Source organism: Mycteria americana, chromosome 13 (assembly GCF_035582795.1).
Source record: "Mycteria americana isolate JAX WOST 10 ecotype Jacksonville Zoo and Gardens chromosome 13, USCA_MyAme_1.0, whole genome shotgun sequence".
NCBI classification, from domain to species: domain Eukaryota; kingdom Metazoa; phylum Chordata; class Aves; order Ciconiiformes; family Ciconiidae; genus Mycteria; species Mycteria americana.
The window spans coordinates 5,165,891-5,185,899 of NC_134377.1; the positions used below are offsets into that span (position 1 = coordinate 5,165,891).

Consider the following 20,009-nt stretch of genomic DNA (forward strand, 5'->3'; position numbering starts at 1 on the left):
GAGGAAGCTGGAAAAACTGATGATCCACGTAGTAAAGAACAAGGCGCAGGCGTGGCTGTCCTCCTCCTGTGTACCGCTGGCTTTCCGTAGGGGTTTTGAAGGTGACTATCCAGCAGGACTGTGCGGTGCAGGTGAGGAGCCGCTGCGGGAATGAAGGATCGGCTCTGCAGTGGGGCGAGGGCAGGCAAGGACCCAGCTTTCCACGTGGCTTCAGCCGAGCAGCTGTGGGCCGGGGGCCCACCGGGCCACCTGGGCTGCTGCAGAGTCCCTCCACCCGTCGTCCTCCGGGCTCTGCCGGAGATGGAGGCGGTGGCAGTTTGCGCCGGGTTCAGCGTGTCAGGAAGCTTCGCTCCTGCCTTGCCCTCCCGCGCATTCATTTGCTAATTTTCAGAGGTTACCACGGAGACGTTATTGATGATGATGATGATGATAACGGTAATAGGGGAGATAGGTGGCAGATTAATTCCTGAACTCTCTAACAGGATTTAAGCTAACAAGAGAGGAGGGCTTTTTTCCTCTCTCTCTCCTTTCCCTTCCTCCTTTCAGATATTTCCTGTGCTGGGGATAACAACACCAAGGAGTGTTAAATTGGCTCTGAATGTCCACCCCTGGCTGTCCACATTCTTGTAACGATTTCATTAGCTTGAATTATCCACGTTATTTTCTTGTAATGGGATTAGCCGTACTGGAGTCAGCTGAAGTCCTGGAGCGGGAGGCGGGAGGGACCTTCTGCTGCGTATTTCATTAACTCTCTCATGCAGGGGGTGGAACTGGCCACGGCTCAGCCCAGGGGCAAAACCATTTGCCAGGGTCCTGCGTTCCTAAAGGAGGAAGAAAGAAAAAGGACCATTATTATTTCCTCCCTCCCCCCCCCCCCCCCCCCCTAATCAGCAAATCAGCACAGAAGCAGAGACTGGCAGGGAGGTAATTTGTTGGGGGAGGGAAGGTCCTATTTGGGGGCAAGGGGGAAAAATAATAAAATGAAGACGACCATTGCAAAGCGATTGAGTGAATTCTGCTGGGCTGACGTGCGGCTGCAGCCTACTGCTGGGGAAGAGGTTGAGCGGCAAGGGAAGGGAAGGGCTTCTGTCTCTTTTGGACTCGTCGTCCCCTGCCCAGAGCCATTTCTGATGACTGGTTACGCTGCCTGGCTCATTTGCTTGAGCTCCATCCTAGGGCTGCCAGCAGTCACGAGGAGGGATTTAGGCAGCATCAGGGCTTGGGGATGAGAAGGCAGCAAGAGGAGAGGAGAGGAGAGAGGAGGAGGTTGTGGCAGTAGCTGGCAACCCATGAGAAGGTTGGCAACCTTGCTAGAGGTTTTCATGACCAACTTTCCAACGTGTTTATTGCTAGTTTGTTTTTCTTGAAAGGACTCTCTGGTTTATACCAGAGGGAGTACTTTAGGATTGCCCCATGCAGTGGAGCACCTGTACGTGTCTGGAGAGACCTAAGTGTGATTTTTTGTTTGTTTGTTTTCCAAGAAGATCTGCTCTTCTGGCAATGGACAGCAGTTGGTCTTTCCAACCACGCTCATGGATCCACGGTATCAGTTGTGCTTTCCCCTACAGAACTTGGCAACCAAAGAGTCCTTGATCAGCTCGTAGCTGAGGGTGTACCAAGATCAAGCATGATGAACGCATCTTTTGTGTTTGGGACTTGAAAATAATGATCAGGGATGGACAGGTCTTGGCCCGTCCCAAGGAGCTTGCAGTTTAAATGCTCCTATTTGAGATGGAGGGGACGTTTCCCAGCTGGAGTACTGTTCAACCTCATCTGTAGGTACCTGTCCCATGAACAAGCGTATGCGAACGGCCACCACGGCTGCGGTGGGGCTGGACTTAGACATCGAGGGCTGAGCGAGGGTGGGGAAAGACTTGGAAGCAGGGAACAGAAATTCAAACAAAACCTGATGGGAAAAGAGGAGCTGCGAAAAGAGGTGGTGGAGTCAGTGGCAGAAGATGGTGCTGGCGCGTGCGTGCCTGGCGATACTGCGGTGGATTTGGGGCTGTGCCTGCAGCAGGAGAGCGGTGATGGAAGGGGAGGGAGCTGCAGGGTGGGAACTTGCGTGTCATGGCGGTGGAGGAGGGAAGAGGGTTTCTGGAGACCACCTGTATCCCCGTCCTCCTCTGCCCTCTGGCTGCTCGGCCATGTTGATGAAGGATGCACAAGCACCTTCTAGTAAACAGGCAAAGCCAAGTGAGCAGTATGTTGTCTACCGAGCTAGAGTGTGCTCTGTTTAATAGCAATATAATGTCCTATAATTAGCAGGCAAAGGGCTTGTCTCCCAGCTGGCCTGTGCCAGAAGGATATAATTACAATCCCAAGGAGTGATGTTCCTCTGACCTGCAGCCAGCTTGCAGCATACATCTTGCAGCGTGGAGGAGAAATCTACTTCTCTTCCCTCTCTGTTCAGCCAGGGAAGCGAGGGGATGGCTGCAGCACCACTGGAAGAGCTGCCAAAGCATCAGGAGAGCAGCTGATACCCAGCAAAGCCACGTAGAAGCGCTGGATCCCTCGTGGGTGGGAGGGAGGGGATGTCCCTTCTGGCATCTCTGGGAACGTCGCGTGTTTCTGCTGAGCTTGGGACCAGTGACTTGTCAAGGGAAAGGTTGTGGCTGTCTTTATTCCGCAGCTGTGTGAATTGTTGCTCAGCCAGGACCAAAACGGGCTTTTACTGGTTTCCCTTCTGCCTATGTAAATCTGGATCAGCAAGAAACAAAGGTTCTCATTTAGGAAATATCTTAGTTGCAGCATTTGTTCGGGGCTGTCATTGCTTCCAGCCAGCGGCGTGAAAACGTGCCAAGCCTGGGAGAGTGAGCACAGGCGTGAGGACGGATTTTGCTAGCCTGGCTGGCAAGCTGCCTGCGGCACGTGGGGAGCGCAGGCAGAGGGAGGCCAGGAGAGCCAAGTCCTCCAGACCCACCCACGCTTCTGCCTGGGCTCTGTTCTCCCCTCTGGGCCCTGACTCCCGCTTGGCATTGCAGACGGCTGCCGTTCGGACACGGTTTCTCTTGAGTATGCGAGGAGGGAAGCTGAGAGGCGACGGAGCAGCTGCGGGCACGGCAGGTCCCTGGCGGCTTTGCAAACCTCCATGGCAAAGTTCTTGCTCTTCGCTTTTGCCCCCACCCCCAAAACTACCTATATTAATCGTGAGCAGCTCCGTGGGGAAGTTGTATACATAAGACATTTCTTTTTGCCGCAGATCTTGGCCGCGCTCATTACGGATGAAGTCGCGGTCTGGTACGGTGCCACCAAGAGCCGTGGGGATGCCCTGCCAGAAATCCAGCCCCGGGCCAGGCACGTGGGTCTGGCGGGGCCAGGATTCACCAGAAAGGAGGTTACAGCCTTCTGCAAAGTTAAGCCGAGCTGACTGCAAACAAGTCGGTGTCTCTAGAAGGAAAGGGCTTTGCTCCCACAACCGCCAAGTCCTTCAGCGCTTGTGCTGTGGCTGAGCCCTGGCGCTGGTGCAGGGGCTCAGGAGCACTTGGAGAAGATGTGGATGCCGGTGGGTATGAAGGCAGAAACCACTCAGGTTTCACACTCACGCTAACTCCGGGCACTTCCCTGTAAACCGTCGTGCCCGGGGCGAGGAGCCTGGCACGGTGCTGTGCTCCGCGGCGGCAGCGGGGTTTGGTGCCAGCTCTTTCTGATTGCCGTCCAGTTTGCCACGGAGAGAGGAGAGATAGGTCAGCTCCAAGAGGAACCCCCACCCCTGGGGCGCATGCTGCGTTTTCACGCCGTTTGCGCCCATCGGAGCTGTGTGCTGGAAGGGGAAGGAGGTGGCAGCGACCCCGGGTCTGAGCTGCTGTGAGCCCCCCCCACCTCCACAGCCATCCCCCCCCCTGGGAAGCACGTGTTGTAAAGCAGCTCGGTGGGATGTTACGGGCAAGCTGCAGTTTAGCAGCCCGTATAAAAGCTGCTTTCTTCCCTTCCATGTCATTTTGCTTGGGTTTCGCCCGGGTGATGAGCTGCAGCCCTTTTCCTTCCACCACCCCCCCTCCCGTGGCTTTGCCCGTGGCAGCCACGGTGCGATCCGCGCACAGCCGTCCCAGAGCTGGAAGGCTGCGGCATTGATGCAGCCGGCGTGGGAGCAAACACGGCAGCACCTGGCTTCCCTGGGTACCGGGAGCCTGGCACTGTGGGGGGTAATTGGGTTCCCTCCGCCTCTGCCTCTCTCCCCCCAAATCCGGAGGAAATAATTGGAAAAGAGAGGTGTGAGTCTCTGCCTGGCGCTGGAGAGGAGAACATTAAAGGCCTGGGCTCTCCACTTCATTCGCAGCTCCCGGGATGGTAATTGCTGTGTTGTGGTTTCTAATTAGCACCGCAGTGGGAGGGAGGGTGTTTTACTCCGCAGCCCCAGTGAGGTCAGCCCTGTCTCTGCCGTGCCCCTCGGCTTTCCTCCCCCCGGCTTCGCCTGCTCCCCGTTGGGAGCTGCGCTGCAGCTTCCTCCGGTGGACCCGTCTCGCCGGGAGCCCTTGGTGCTCCCGGGAGCCCAGGGAGATGCCTGTGGCCAGCCCTGCTCCGGATCGGGTCCCCACCGCCTGCGCACGTGGGTGGCTCGGGCCGCTCTGAGCTGGGGAGGAGAGAAGAGCCAGCTTCTCCTGTCTCTAGCCAGGCTGATGTGGGTCACCACGGCTTCCCCTGGGACCCTGACCTGGGGGTCCGTAGCCGTCCTGCTCCTGCTGGGCACCTCCTTGCCCATCTTGCGTGTTGGGTCTCGGCGTCAAACGGAGACACGTGGTGTTTTAGTGCGCAGACTGGGTGTTCTCTGACAGCTCCTCTCTTTTAGCAAATACTCTGCTCCTGGTCCTTTAGCAGATATTCTGCTCCCCCCGGGCAATGCCCATGACGCAGGTCATGTTTTCCACCGTGCGGTACGTTGGAGCAAGCGCTCCCCTGCCCATGCCACCCACTGCTTGTCTTTCCTAGCTAGATGGTCATCTCCTTGGGCCGGGAGCTCTCCCGTTACCTCTCCCTTCACCCAGCTGGGGCATTCGAGATCCTACAGAGCTGCTGCAAGCGAGAGGAGCCACCTGCATTGCTCCTGGGGCCCCCGTCACCCGCGCCCCCTCGCAGGAGGACCCTCCTGCTGCTGGAAACCATGCTGCGCTCCCGCTGCTGCCGGAGCCGAGCATCCCCGCCGGCCGAGGCTGCTCCCTTGCCTCCGCTCGCGTTTGTTTGTTTGTTTGCACAGCACCAGCTCGAAGGGGGCAGGAGGGAGAGAGGGAGGGAAAGTGCCGAGGAGGAGACGTGCGGATTCATTTTGAGGCTTCATAATGGTACATTTACACACCACGTTGCCTAAGGAAATTGGGTAGATGAATGCCTGGTCATGCTGCCAGTGCACCAGGTTAACTCCCAGGATTTAGCTTATATCATTTCACGAGAGCGTTTATGGCCTTTACTGTGTTTATTCCCAGGTGCTCTTTGGCACTGCTGCATCCCAGGCTCCTTTTGTGTATGCGCGCGTGTGTGTAGATTTTCAAATAAAATAACACATCTATTCAGACCCGGTCCGCATTAAATATTTATTGCCTGCAGTTTGTGCATATGTGTTTGATAAATGGGCGTAAGGGGAGGGGAGGAGAAGGGGAAGCGGGAGCTCGGATGCAGAGAAAGCGTCGGCTTTGTCCTGGAATTTCGCCGGGGGACGGCACTGGAGAGGGGTGTCCGGCCAGCTCTGCCTTTGGGTCTGTTTTCAGGCTTTTTGGACAAGGTTGGTGGGATGGCTGTGTGCTTTGGTGCTCAAGTGACAAGTTCCTTCTCTGGGGACAGGCATGCTGTGAGAAGGTTTCAGCTGGGCCGTAGCTGAGTGCGGATGCTGCCAGCCCTACCCCACGCCCTCCAGCTAAACGGGAACCCCCTTATCTCCCCATTCCTGACTTTCCAACCCGTTAGTACTCAAAAACTTGTCTGAAACGCTGCTGTTGTGGTGCAGGACTTGGGTCTGCTGGATTCACCTGTTTCCCCTTATACATTCAGCAAGCTTAAATAACACCAGTTTAATCTAGCTCATGAAAGAAGTTGGGTGGCTGGCTACAGAATGGGAAATGCAGGTACCCAAGTGAAGCGTTAAAGCGAGGAAATCCAGTCTTAAAAATGATGCCCAGCATCCGTGGAGCAGAGGGATGACACCTTTGCGAACACGGTGCCTACAACAGGTTTTGGGGATGGAGGAGCTCTTCTGGAAAGAGAATAGGTCCCTGTGGGGCCATGCTCTGGCTCGTGCCTGTATCCTGTGCCTCTCTTCAAAGGTGCAAATAAATCTGTTGCGATGGTGGTCAGGAGCAGCCCTGCCTCCTGGTAACCTGGAGATGCTCTTTGCCCACCCTGAACAGGGCATGGCGTGCAGGCTGGGTCCTTGGTTCCTGCAGATCTCCTGGAGGGAGAAACATAGCAGTTCTATTAAAGAAGGTTTTTGCTTTGTTAAGGTTTGCGACTGGAAAGGATGGCCCTTGAAATCCAAGCTGAGTTTTTAGCTATTACTAGGTGCTTTGGATGTGGGGCTTACAGGGAAGCAGAGTCGCTGCAGGACACCACTCGCCCAAGTCCTCAGCACTGGCAAGGCTGCAAACGTGGGTCTGCAACTGGTAGTGCCGTGGTTTGTGATAAAATGATGGTTCTTCCCTTGATCTCACGGTGTCTTTGCTTTTGCCTCTCTAATTCACAGCACCTTTGGAGAGCTGAAGACCGTCCGGCTGCCCAAGAAAATGGCAGGAACGGGATCCCACCGGGGCTTTGGGTTTGTGGATTTCCTCACCAAGCAGGATGCCAAGGTGAGATGTAGACCAGCCAGGTTCTCCTCCCCCTCCGGCACCTTCCCAGCCTGGTCTCAGAGCAGAAGATGAGGAGGGGAGCCTGGAGGCTCTGTCCCACTGAGGCGTAGCCCAGATTTGGGGCAGGCTGTTACCTTTCACCAGCAAAGCTGCACTGAGGCTAAAACCCCCATGTGGGCAACCACTGAAGGTTACACCACAGAAACTGCAACCTAAGCTGTAATGGGCAGAGGTTTGGTGCAACTGATACAATGGCTAAAAATTCTTTTAATGTAGAAGGACAGGGGCTTATTTTCAGCTTTGTCAGAAGCAAGGTGAGAAAGGATGGTTTTGACCCAACGTAACACATCAGGAAACCTGAGTAGATGTCCCACCTCCACCACTGCCTTGGTTTTAGGGGAATTTGGGATATTGTGGCTGTTTACTGGCTGGTAAACTGTGCAAGGCCTGTGTTCATCAGTTCCTCTGTGTGTTTTGAGACCCCCTCTGAGCAGCCTTACCCTGGTGTTTTTCAGATAGTGAGCATAACAGAAGAGCAGTAGTTGTGACTTGGTCAAAAGGATGGGCAAGCAGAGAGAAAGGTCTGTGTCTGCTTCACCTTGCTGAACACAAGAACAAAGACCAAGTTCTGTAATACAGTCATTGTCTTGGGCTGACGAGGGGACCTAGCTGGGCTGGCTTGGCCAAGGATGCTTTCTCAGAGCAGTCTGCGCTGGCTATTTGACAGCAATATGGAAAATGTCGGCAGCGGCAGCTGTGCCTGGGAAACGTCCTTTTGAGCACCAAGAGCTGAGCTCCTGAAGCCTGCAAGTTGAAAGCACATTTTGCTTTAACCAAAAAATGCAAACCCCATCGTTCCAATATCTTGACATTTTTCCAATCTGTATGCACTTTATGCTGCAAAATATTCCATAGCATTTTAAGCTGGGATAGATTGCCATTCAAAATGTTCTACTCTGTTTTTTTTTTTTTTTAAAGCTTTCCTATATGTTTAAGTTCCATATTTGCAGAAGAAACAAGGGGATCATAGCCTGTCTGATAGTATTCTGCTCTTACCCTTTGCCGGAGGTTCAGGAGCAGGCTGGACCAGACGTGGTCTCTCATGCACTGGGCAGAAGAGGGTCCTCGGCCCCGCTGCAGGCTGCTGCGTGGGCACTCCCAGCACCAGAGCAGTGCGGGTTTCATCCGCGCTGCTGGCAATTTTCACGGTATCTGGAAGAGGAATGGTTGTGGGCACAAGCCAAGGGATGTTATTGCTGAAGGGAAGGGACCACCTGGCTCCACTGACTCCCCGAGACTCCAGATTTTCAAGCCTGTGAGCAGAGGTGGAGAGAGGAGCGGGGAGCAAGCGTAGCCTGTGTTTATGTTTTTAGACAGGACTCATTGATCCGGGATCACAAGGGGCTATTAGATCATCCGTTCCCGTCTGACCTCCCGTATAGCACAGTACAGTACATAGAGTTTCTTTGTTAGTCCTGTTTTGATCCTAATTCAAACTTCCTTCCGCTCAGCATTCGTCCTCCTCTTGGGAGGCTGGGCAGCGTGGGGTGCAGTGAGCCCCTCGGAGCGTGGCTCCTCTCCCTGCACGGTGAGCCGTGCCTGTGGCTCTGCTCAAACCCCGGCTCTGGGCAGCTTCGCTTTAACCTCTGCTTCACTCCAGGGTCGTTCAGCCTTTGTTCCTGGTTTTTGAATTAATCTTTTCCTAAGGAAACTTGAAGCATTTGATGGAAAGGTGCATAGAGGGACCTGGCTGGTTCTTTATTGCTGCTCAGTTTGAGGGTGAATGAGAGAGCACCTGCGTTTCTGCTTGGTTTCTGGAGGAAACAGGGCACAGGCTCAGTGTCTGCGTCCAGTCCCTCTTCAGCCCCTTGGGGACCCGCTGGCTGATTCCAGCTGCACTGGACAAATAGAGAGCTCAACAGCAGGAAACCCATCTATCGCTGTGCGTGCCGGCAGCCAGCTGGAGGGGAGAGAGCCGGGCAGGGCGCTTGCTCGGGGCACCGCTCCCAAAGCTCGCAGAGGCCACGGGAGGCGAGCGTGCGGGGAGCGAGCCACCCTACGGAAGATCGCTCAGGGGGTTTTTCTTCTTTTCCGGCAAAGCAGCTCTTCTTCCTTCTTTTTTTTTTTTCCACCCTCGTCTCTTTGAGGGATTTAATTGTCTCACAAGTGGCACATCAAGTACACTCCATTGGCCGTCTGGAAAAGGATGCGCTGTGTATTGATGAATAGGATCCTGAATATTGTAAACACGGACATAATTGGCTTAGAGTTTATTGCTAAGTGAAATGAGAGAGGAGGGGAGTGGGCCTGGAGACCTCTGGGCTGAATAGCTGTGACTGTCAATGACGTTTTTGCTCAGAGTGGTAATCTGGCAATCGCTTATAAGCATCTTATAAAACATGATGGTTTTGTAATAGAATAATTAGGGTGGCTTTGTTGGGCATTTAAAGCCTGTGACCTCCCGTGTTTGTCTTTTTCTCTGAGCAATCACGGCCACTGTGGGAGCGCGTGCAGAGATTTTCCAAAGCCAGGACAGAGATGTGGGGCTCCCTCTCCGAACTCCCCGATGCTGTGCCTGCAGACCTGTCCTGCCGGGCTGGGTTTCATCCCCTCGGCCTCCCCGGATGCTCTGCCACCCGCTCAAGGAGAGCCAGCCCTGCTGAAAGGTGCTGTCGTGGAGGGGTGAGCGCCCGAGCCGCGCTCGTCAGGCAGCCCTGCCTGCAGGGGAGGTGATGCCCAGGCAGGGCACGGGACGCTGCTGGTGGCAGCATCTTCTCCTCCGGCGACGGAGATGCTCGTCCTTCCGAGCCCCAGTCTCACGTCTGGCTTTCCCACGGTGACGTCTGCAGCCGCGGCTGTCTCTTGGGTCATTTGACGGCTCCCAGGGTGATGGATGGACCTCGACTGGGAGTGTTACACCACCATCAGATGAAATTAGCAGCCCTCTCTCTTCTATGTCACGAGCATTTAACAGATCACAGCATGCACACATGCGAAGCCAGGAAACGGGGAGGAACCCATGTCAAAGACAGCACTGGGAGGGACAAAGTAATATTCACAGAGGGTTTGCGTACCCGCTGGTCAAGCCTTTGGTTTTAAATCTCCAGACCCAGCTGACCACTAGCTGGGTGTGCATGGAAGTTGGGGGATGAGAAGGGGAACTCTGATCCTCTGGCAATAACAAATTAATTCCAATTAAGGAAGCATTAAGCATTTGACATGTTTCCTGACGATCCCTGTGCAGAATTGTTGTGAGCTTGTTTTTATTTTTGAACTATTAACTGGAAGCCGAGTTTCCGCTTTTCTCCCCGTCGATATAAAAATACATCTGGTCTCCAAATAGAAATTGCCCATTCGGGAAAGACAGTCAACCCTTAAAAAATGCACGCACACGGAAGGAAAAATCCTTGTGTGCAACTGGCAGCACAGAGAGCATCCTCAGTTGGGACTGGTTCTTGCGAGGAAGGGAAATTTATCAGTCTCCTAATGTTGTTGACCCTTTGTCCCTCTAATGGCTCCAGCCCAGAGACTCTTCGGCTTGAGTATTTAACAGGGCAAGGGGGAATCTATAGGCAGAGCAGCACTGTCCTCCAAATTAGTACGACGTTTAGGGACGGAGCCATAGCACTCGGGGATGACGGACGCAATGGTGGTCTCCTGATCTCTGCCTTTCCAGCGCCCTGGCGCAGCAGGCTCTGCTCCAGAGCAGTGCCTGTCTTGTCCTGGCGGCCCGGGCTTCGTGTGAGTTTATCGGCCACCCCTTAGTTTTGAAATTCCCTTTCTGAATCCCACAAACATTTTTAAGCTGTTGTTGGGGGCTTCTCCCCTTCCTCTCCCCACTTTTCCCTCCTCCGTTTGTGTGTCCATCTGCCGCCTGGGCTCTAGCCCTGCCCAAGCTGTATTCAGAGCTAGCGACGAAATCCTGCCGCTCTGAGCCATGACATTAAGCTCAAACCAAACTCTGCAAAATCATAATCGGGAGGGTTCAAAAATGACATTTTTAAGCATACTCGCATCCTATTCTCTAGACGGAGAGGGCCATAGGATTTTTGTGCAACCCCTAAAGCATTTGAAAAGCAAAAGAGACCTGCGAGGAGGTTTGCCAGGGCTCTTCGGCTTTTGGAGTTACCTGGCAGTGGGTTTAATTAAATCTTTTTTTGGCATTTAAGGATACTGAGCCTTGTGTGGTGGAGGCTCCCCTTTTCTTAAAGGCGTAGGATGATGTGAAGCCGTGGTAATTAGAGGTCTTTTCCAGTGAGTCTCTCTCTCAGATGAGTGGACACCATGCCTCTCTTCATCCCGAGTTTGGATACAACTAAATGAGCCCCTGGCCATCCAATGCTTTGGTCTTCAAAGGAGGTGTCCTGGGAAGGCAGACATTCGGGTGGAGGAGCCGCACCCTGAGAATAGCTCCTGTCTCCAGCCCCGCTTTCTTTGAAAGCCAGTCTGCTTGTCCTCATTTCATATTTCTCATGTAATTAAAATACATTTTTTCCCTACCTATCTTTTCATTTGGAATAGCAGCAGTGGCAAATTTCATCCTCTCACTGGAAGATTTCCAGCAATGCGGATGTATGGGGATGGCATTTCTCCCCTTCATCCCTTTGTCTTTTAAGTCATCGGTGGCTTCTCCTTTTTTCCCCGAAAAAGTCTTAATTACTCTCAGGGCAATGAAGAGCTAAGTTTTATTTTTTTAGCTGGTTTCCAAATGAAGTGACATCCAGTTGTTTTTCACCTGAAATGCACGGCTTCTCTTCTGCAGCCCCAGCTCCGGGAGCCCATCTGGAAGACGGGGCCGTGGGGACCACAAGGTCCCAACACGCCCTTTTCCACGTGGGCAGGAGCAGCAGTGGGCTGGGAGGGTCCCTGCGATCTCGCCTCTGCATCCCAAGCTTTGCTTCAAAACCAGCTCATTTTGGGAGTGCGTTTGGCTGGGAAGGGCCGATGTCACCAGGCTGCTGGCAGATGTGTCTCTCCCGGCGGGTTTCTTTCATGCAACACAACTTGATGGCAGCATCTGCCTTCCCTCTTGCTCCGTGACCTTTCCCGGTGCTCCCTGCAAATCTAGAGGATGCCTCATCCCGGACTGGGCATGGAAGCAATCCCGCAACGAGGAGGACGTGGCAGAGCAAGCTGCTTTGAGGACGAGAGCCCACCAAGCGCTGCACTTTGCACCACGATCGTGGGCGCATTGGGCACGGTCCGCCCTCCACCGTGACCTGCCGCGGGGCGCAGCGAGGTTGCCGGGGGCCGTATCCTGTCTTCCAACCTTCCTCTTCCTTGTGCTGCGGGAAGTGAGAAATTAAAAAGTATAAATTAACAAATGAGAGCCGGCGATTAGAGCTGCAGTTGTTTGCCAGGCTTTGGAAACGGCTCTTTGTGCCAACATAAACAGCCATCACAACTCCCTACTGCCACCTCCCCCCGAGTGTTTATTTAAGCCAACACATTGCTCTGCTAATTGGATACCATTCCAAGTGAAAATAGGCCTTTAAAACAACAGCAGCAGCAAATAAAAACAGCTGTAGCTGCAAAAGCACCAGCCAGGCTTGCAGCACTTGAGAGGGGAACGCACCCCCCGAAAAGGAGGCACACCGCCCTGCCGGGGTCAGCCCCGCGGAGCTGGCGAGGGTGGGACGGTGGGGAGTCTCAGCGATGCTGTGGAGCTGGTGCTCCTCGTTTCTCTTTTTTATAATGAATGAGAATTATATGAGTGAAAGGGAGTCGGAAGGAGGGGAGAACGCAGGTTACTGAGTGCTGGCCACTGGAAATGGGGGGGGGGGGTTTTAGTTTCATCACCCGGCAGCTCGGGCAGGGTCCTGGCTGCCGAGGAGCAGTCGTGGGCAGCCAAAGCCTCTTGCAGGAAGAGCCCCTCTGCCCAGAGACGTGACCTTCGGGGACCACCGCAGGGGTTCAAAATTGCCATTTAGCAAACGGCTCGGAGGAGAGGTCTGGGCTTCCCCAGGACAACTTTGGTGCTGTTCTGGGGACCTCCAGATGGGAGGACGCATCCCTGTTGGACAGCAGGATGTGTTTCTCTGGTCCTATAGCTGCCGTGTTTATTCCAGAGATGCAAGTTTGCAGAGCTTATAACCTGACTTAATCCCAGCCTTAGCTGGGGTTTTTAAAAGAGCATTCTGGGCTCCTTTTCTCTACCTCTGTGCCCAGCATGTGTCACATTGCTGTGGAGCACTTTGTGGGCCTCTGGGGTGAAAATATTTGACCAGCGTGTTTGTGTATTTGCATTATGGGCCCAATCCTGCTCAGCCCTGAATTTCCTTGAAAGTCTGTGGGAAATAAAGGCAAAGTCAACCTTCCCTGGATGGAGTCGCTGTCTCCTGAATGCCTCCTGGTTGCCTACAGGCATAGAAAGCCGTCTGAGCTACTGTGCTGACCAGCACACTTGTATTCAACATCAGCAAGAGATTATAGCCGTATGGATGTTATTAAGCAGGATCTAACAATGAGGAAACCTCTGGATTTCTATAACATAGCAAACTACCATAGGCAAAAAGAGAAGAGGACTTCTGCATTGGCTTCTGGCTCTGCCACATTCGCTGCCACCGCGGCCAACATCACCACAAGGTTGGCAAGAAGAAGGCAGCTTTCCCCGGCGAGCTCGTGCTTCTTCGAACTTGTTGGCCCTGAGCAGAAGGCAAACCTCTCTACTCACATCTGAGCTGTGCTTTACTGCGGAGGACAGGGTGGGTGGAGAGTCGCGAGGTTGCTCTGCCCGCGCTAACCCAGCGCTGCTGCGCTGCCCTGGTTTGCAGCTGACCCACCTGGTGCTGCCCCAAGTCTCGACAGCCTTTCCAGGCTGCGGCTTTCCCCGCCCAGGTGTGGTCCCAGGGCGATGCGAGGCTGCAGCCCACCTTGAGCTGCTCGCTGTGCTGGATTTCAGCCTGCTCCCTCGCGAGCAGCAGCAGCTTGCGGGAATGGCGATGGGTATTTGCTCTGCTGCTAGTATGTGGAAGATAAATGATTGAGTCAAAGCCACTGATGGAGATGAATCTTGCCCCATCAGAGCAAAGTGCTCAAAGTAGGATGTTCTCTGGTGGCCTTTTAGATTCAGGGCAGAGGGAAGGACATCTTTGCTTTTCCTCGTGTGAGCCTGTTTTTATTTTCTCCCTGATTGTTTTTTTTTTTCTTTTAATTCTGCAGAAAGCATTCAACGCCCTGTGCCACAGCACGCATTTGTACGGCCGGAGGCTGGTCTTGGAGTGGGCAGATACAGAGGAGACGGTGGAGGCCCTGAGACGGAAAACGGCAGACCATTTCCACGGTAACGTAGCAGCATCCTTCTGGCCCATCCATACAGCCCCGGCTGGCACCGTCCCATCTGGCACACGCTGCCGGTCCACGCCAGCCCTTTCCCCGCCGCTGCCGGCTTGCCGGAGCTGGCAGGTAGATGCTGGAGCCTGACGATGCAGGGGGAAGCAGGAGGCATCCAGGCCGCGGCTTTGTCTGACAGCTCTCTGTCTGCATGTGAGCCGGTTAACTCTCCGTGTGCTGGCACTGCCGAGGCACCTCGATGCCACCTGCCAGCTGCAACGCTCTTGCTCCGTCCACCTGCACCCCAGGGTGCTCTGTAGTTGAGGATGGGCTCTGTGCACGCAGCACGCAGACTAAAAAGGACAAATAATTTGGCCATGAGTTGGGATGCGGAGAGGGCTGTTTGGATCAGGTTCCCGAGAATGGCAGCTCCGTAGATAACAGCACTGCAGGCTCCTATTGACAGCCATCGACAGGCACAAATGCATTGCTTGGCAAATATTTATGTAGGAAGGGCTCCCCTGGGCTGGAGGACTAAGCTGGAGATCAATGCTCTTCCTCCTGCATCCCCTCCCAGCCTCCGCTCTCCATCGTGCACATGCCCATCGCCCGGGGGGTTGGCATAAGCAGTTCTGGCGCTGCACGTCGCAATCCCCGGCGATTGAAGAGCAGCAAACCTCGCTTATTTAGCAAGCCTGACTCCAGCAGGACCTGGCCCCGCGTTTGTGAAACAGCGTGCACAGCGCTGATTATTACGGGCTGGGGAGGCTGCAGTTTGGTGGCGGAAGGGCTGAGCGTGGGTATGACTGGAGAGGTGTGGAGCAAAGGGAGATGTGCTGGGAGCCACGGGCTGATCTCCAACGTGGTGCCAAAAAGGTGACCAAAAGGAGCACATCGATGTCTAGGTGTGTGTAATAGCCTGGGCGCAGAGCCGTGCTGCTGGGGGCATGCGTGAGGCAGCAGGGAGGGTGGGCACGGCTGGAGGATGGATGTGCCCACCCGGAACCCAGCGCTGGAGGGGGGACTCCTCGTGCTTGATCTCGGTAATGTGAGTCTCCACCCAGGTGGAGAAGGCAGCAGGTGTGATGTTTCATGCACCCCGTTTTATAGTCAGGATCTCCTTTCTCCCTTTCTACTCTGCTCAGTCTAGGGGGAAAAAAATGGTCTTGGCTTTACGGTAGCTGCAGACTTGCAGCAGCTGCTGGCTACTGCCTGCGAGCTCTGTCGCTTCCCTGTTTCCCCCAGGTTCAGCTTGCTTCCCAATTTCTGTCTGCGTTTGCTCCAGCCTGCTTCTCCGGGGTCTTCCTCACCGAGGTGGGGACTCTGGGAGAGCGGCAGAAGAGCGCTTTCACGTCCCAGGAGGGATGCAGCCTCGGAGCTGCGGGGGGCTCCGGGGGCTTGGCTGCAAAACAGGAGCGAGGTTGTCACTCCCCGTCTTTAGGGACTGAACGTGTGATTGAAGGCGGTAGTCATCGCTGCGCTCCAGCCCGTCTCGAGGGGAGAGAAATAACATCCAGTGACTTCAGCCCTGTCTGGTGCGCACACGCGTCCTCCGCTGCAAAACTGCTGGTAGCTAATCCCGCGGCAGAGCGGGGTCTGCCAGAAGGGGATCTCCATAACGAAGCCCGTCTGGGGCACAGTAGCGGGCACCGGGAGCTGGCTGGTGCCTGGGACCGGGTCTCAGCCTCTCCGCACCGCACTGGCAGGCTGGAGTTTCACGGGTGGGGTTTTATTTCTCTGGGAAGTGCCCTCTCCTGATTTCGAGGTGGGCTTCTGGCAGTGATGCCCAGCGGCCCCGAGGAGGGGAGGGAGCTGCGCACTGTCCCTTTTGCTGTGGGTGTGCAGAAAGCGATAGTGATAGCGATAAAGAGGGAAAAACTGCAGCTACCGCTTGGCCTTCAGCCCCCGTGGGGATGCTCCTTCGCGTTTCCTCCCCGGTGGAGCTGGAGGCCGATCTTCCCACGTGGAGCCGGGGCGGAGAGGACGCAGAGCGCGCACAGCGTTGCCACCCTGCCTGGAATCCTCCCCGCCCCTTCAGCCTACCAAACAGCCGGGCTGAGACCACGCATCTCGTTTCACCGGTGATGCAGACTGGATTCTGTCGACCAGAAACCAAGCTTGCTTTTTCCTACTGATACCCATTTCTCCCCACTTCCCTCCTCTCCCCACAAGGCTCAGGAGCAGCTCGGACATCCCTGTGCTGTTCATGGATGTCCCTGTGAGTTTTCCTCTCGCACCTCAGTGTGGGCGACTTGGGGGGGTCTTCCCCCAGCTTTGCAGGCTGCAGCGGTCAGGCCCCTCTGGTCCCTTATCTCCAGGTAGGAAGGGACCGAGCTGGGAATGGGAGAGAAAAGATAATTTTGAGTCTTCAAGGCTCAGGAAACAGAGTCAAGACCGAGGTCCCTGGTGTCTTCAGCTGCTCTTTGCCACCAAAAGCCGCTGCTGCTGCTGTCCTCGCGTTGCTCCCCGAGCCAAGCCCAGCCAGCAGTGTCTGAGAGGCAGGACGTGGAGGCCTTCAAAAGGCACGGTGCGGTGGATGGGGTGGGACTTACCCCACCATCCAACTTAGCTTATTCCTTGTTTCCTGCCCTAAATTTCTTTGCAGGGTTGAGCATTTCCATCCCATGGGAGAGTCTTTTTCTTTTTTTTCTTTCTCTGGAAGTCTTCTGTGATCCTTTTGAACGTGGAGACCTCCCACACCACAAGCGACCCATGCTGGTTGGAGAGGCTGGTCTTGCTGTAGCAGCGTTGTGTGTTTGTATCAGGCCGTGCCGTCGGTACAGGGTGACACGTGGCCTCTGTGCTCCTGGCCCTTTTCCTGGTTATTCCACAGAAATAAAAGCAGCCAGGGAGCGTGCCGAGGACTTCGCACGTACCACAAGAGGTGAAAGTGTTAAAGCAGGACAAAGGACTGAGACTGCCCATCTCACGGGGCTTTCAGACACATTTCTCCCAAGTTTTATGCAATTGGAATTTAAGTATTTTAAAAAGCTCCATCTTTTTCTTCTTCCATTTCCTCTTTTCTATGCAGTTTTTGGTTTGCTGTGGGCACAGCAGCGATGCATAGGTGTTTCCACAGTTAGCACGTGGTGGATCTGTGTGTAGGAGAGGCTGCAGAGGGTGAGAACATTGCCGTACGGCCCGGGGGGTTGTTACCACCCAGGTCCGGTGGGACAAGACGGGGACCTGCGCTCCCCTGGGTTTGATGGCGAGTTTGACTTGAGCAGTGAGTTCATCCTGCTCTGTCTCGCTGCCATCACAGCAGATTTCTGCATCTCCAGCTTTGAAAGAGCCACCTTGGTCTTTCAGGCTGGTGTCTCGAGTAGCAGCGGCCAAAACCCCTCACCCAGCAGCTCCAGTGTCAGCCCCGTCATTTTTGTCTCACTAAGGAAATACTTTGTAAAGTCTAGACCTGGGCGGCAAGAGACACGTCCTGCCGCTGACTTCTCTCTGCTGCAATTATGCACCTTATTTTTAGACACCATTTATAGAGATTTAGCTTCCAGTTCCCAGGTCTCACTCTGCTGTTATCTGTTAGGTTAAGGAGAGGTCTAGTCTCCTAAATCTTTTCTCCGTGCAGGCGTTTGTCGTGGCAATCAAGCCACTTCTGAGCCATCTTTTCAATAGGTCTAATAGATGCAATAAAATGGAATAGGCTTCCTTCCCATTTCGTGTAGTTTTCAGGTCATTCTTTATGGCTTGTTCTGAGTCTTTGTAATGTTCCGGGAGAAAGTGAGGACCCCAGAAGTGGTCACCAGCTGCCAGAGGTGGTTTCAGTAATGCTGGCAGGAGTGAAGCCGCAGCCCAGCCCTGCCGGCTGGGACTGCAGCACTACGCCCTGCGCTTGCCCTCCTGCCTCCGAGCACAGGCTGTAAGGGGTTTAAGTCTTTTTGCTCATTTCTGAGTGTACCTTCTCTTCGTCCTGAGGCAGGAGGGTCTTATATTAGGAAAAAAAACCCCAACATTTGCTTTGAGTTTCAATTGCATGCATTATTAATCTGTGGGACCTGCTGCTGCGAGGTGGCTGGAGAGCCCGAGAGCTTGGCCAGCTACAGGGGAGGATGTGATGTTGCTGTGGATAAAGAGATTTATCTGCTGTGGTGTGGTAAGGAGAAGCCACGGAAAGGTTGGCCAGTGGTTGGCCTTGGGGCCTCTAATCCAGCCCAAATGTGGAGCAGGGTCACGGCAAACACTACATCAGGGCAGCAAGGGATGCACAACCCCTGCCACCAGCAGCGTCTTGGCCCTCATTTGGGGAGGGGGATCCTCCCTTTGGAAAACAAGGATCACTGACGTCTTTGAAACCAGCAGGGAGAATATTTTGGCTCTGCCAAAACAGGCACGAAGGGATCCCGATGCCCTGCAGCTGAATTTACCAGCCCTGGGGCGAGGGGCAGATCTGGATCTGTGCCCTGCGCAAGGAGGGAGCGGTGTGGGGTCGCACCCAGAGCCCCGGTGCAGAGCTGCACATCTCCTGCATCCCCGCCGTCACATAACTGCAGCCCACAAAAGGTCTGGGAACAGCTCGATCCCCCTTTTCTTCCCTCGCTTGCCCGGCACGGGGCGATGGTTGCCGGTGCGGCTCCATCCTGGCAAGCCTCGCTGGGGGAAGATTTGCGAGCAAGGCGGCAATGCCCTCAGCGTGCGCGCGCTCCCTCTCTCCCGGGAGCTCGCAGTCCGTGCAGGGAAGGTACTTGCTCCCAATCCAGCTAAATTACTATTGACTTGTGTTCTCTGCGCTTCACAAACATTGCACTCAGCCGTCACCAGCGGGGCTGGCGGTATCCTGCCAGGGCTAACTTGGGAAGCCAGCTGTGCCGGGCCGTTTTTTCCTGCTCTTTCCCATCGATCAAAGAATTAAATTGACAGATGGGGAATTTTGCATGAGACGCAGGAAGGGGAAGGAATGACTTGTGGGGGTTTTTTTATAGGAAGGATGGAGTGGAAAGAGGGGATGCGGAGGCTGCGGGGCTGGCGAATGAGAGATGCATGCATGAGGAGGGGGTCTGGCTCGTATTTCAGTGGTGAGAGCGTTTCCAGCCAGACCCCCGGTCTCAGCAGAGGGCTGTGGGTGGGTGCGAAGCAGCGGAGCCCCACTGCTGCTCGCCCCTGCTTATTTACAGCTGTTTGCGGGAAGCACGGGGTTTGCAGAGGAAGGCGTGCTCCCCTCTGGATCCGATCTCCGTGCCCTCCCCGTCCCCGTCCCCATCACCTTTCCCAGGTTGCTCCTCCGTTGGCCGCAGACCCCCAGGCTGCTCCTTTTACCTCTCAGCTGCATCGCAGACCCGCTGCGCTCGCCCTCACCTCCCAGCCTTTTGGGCTCCCTTTTTTCTCCTTTCTTCTCTTCCTTTTTTTTTTTTTTTGGAAAAAAAATTTTTTTTTTTTTGAGAGCATCTGTAACTAATGCAAACACATGCCGTAGCCGGAGAGTAAAACCCTGCAGGATTAGCGTGGCATCCGCAACCCTGCCACGTTCTAATCCCGTGGTAATCCCCCTCTCGGCCCACCCCCGCCGGCTTTGGCTATTGTTTAAAGGAAGCAAATGGGATCGTTAGCGGGCAAACCTTAACCAGCTTGGAGCGGCAGAACGGAAGTCGAACCAATTCGCTTCCCCACCCTCCCGGGGGTTTTTTTTCCCCCTTTTCCTCCTTCTTAGGCGGATGGGGGATGCTCCCAGTGCTCCCCAGCGGCCCCGTGGCTGCGCCGGTGAATCTGGAGCACGCGGTGGGGGCTGTTTGCCCTGCCAGCCCACCGCCCGTGCCGCGGCAGGTCCCCGGCTGCGTCGCATTGCTTAGGGATGCTCTCTGAGCACGCGGCACCCCGCATCGAGCATCCCACATCCGGCATCCCCTCCTCCGTGCAGCCCCCGTCGTCGCCTCCGTGCGGGCTCTCCCCGTGGGGCACGTGGGGGTCTGGTGGGGAAGGGGTGGCAGGTGGGGACACGCTCTTCCCCGCTGTGGA

At 54.9% G+C, this 20,009-nt stretch overlaps 1 protein-coding gene across 1 annotated transcript in view; it reads left to right on the plus strand.

Moving 5' to 3' along the window:
• Window positions 1–20,009, plus strand: part of RBM19 (RNA binding motif protein 19) — a 73,702-nt gene that overhangs the window by 41,882 nt on the left and 11,811 nt on the right. Inside the window, exons 22-23 of the mRNA XM_075516293.1 lie at window positions 6,671–6,776; window positions 13,938–14,058. Of these exons, the coding sequence (XP_075372408.1) occupies window positions 6,671–6,776; window positions 13,938–14,058 (227 nt within the window). The remainder of the gene's footprint in view (window positions 1–6,670; window positions 6,777–13,937; window positions 14,059–20,009) is intronic.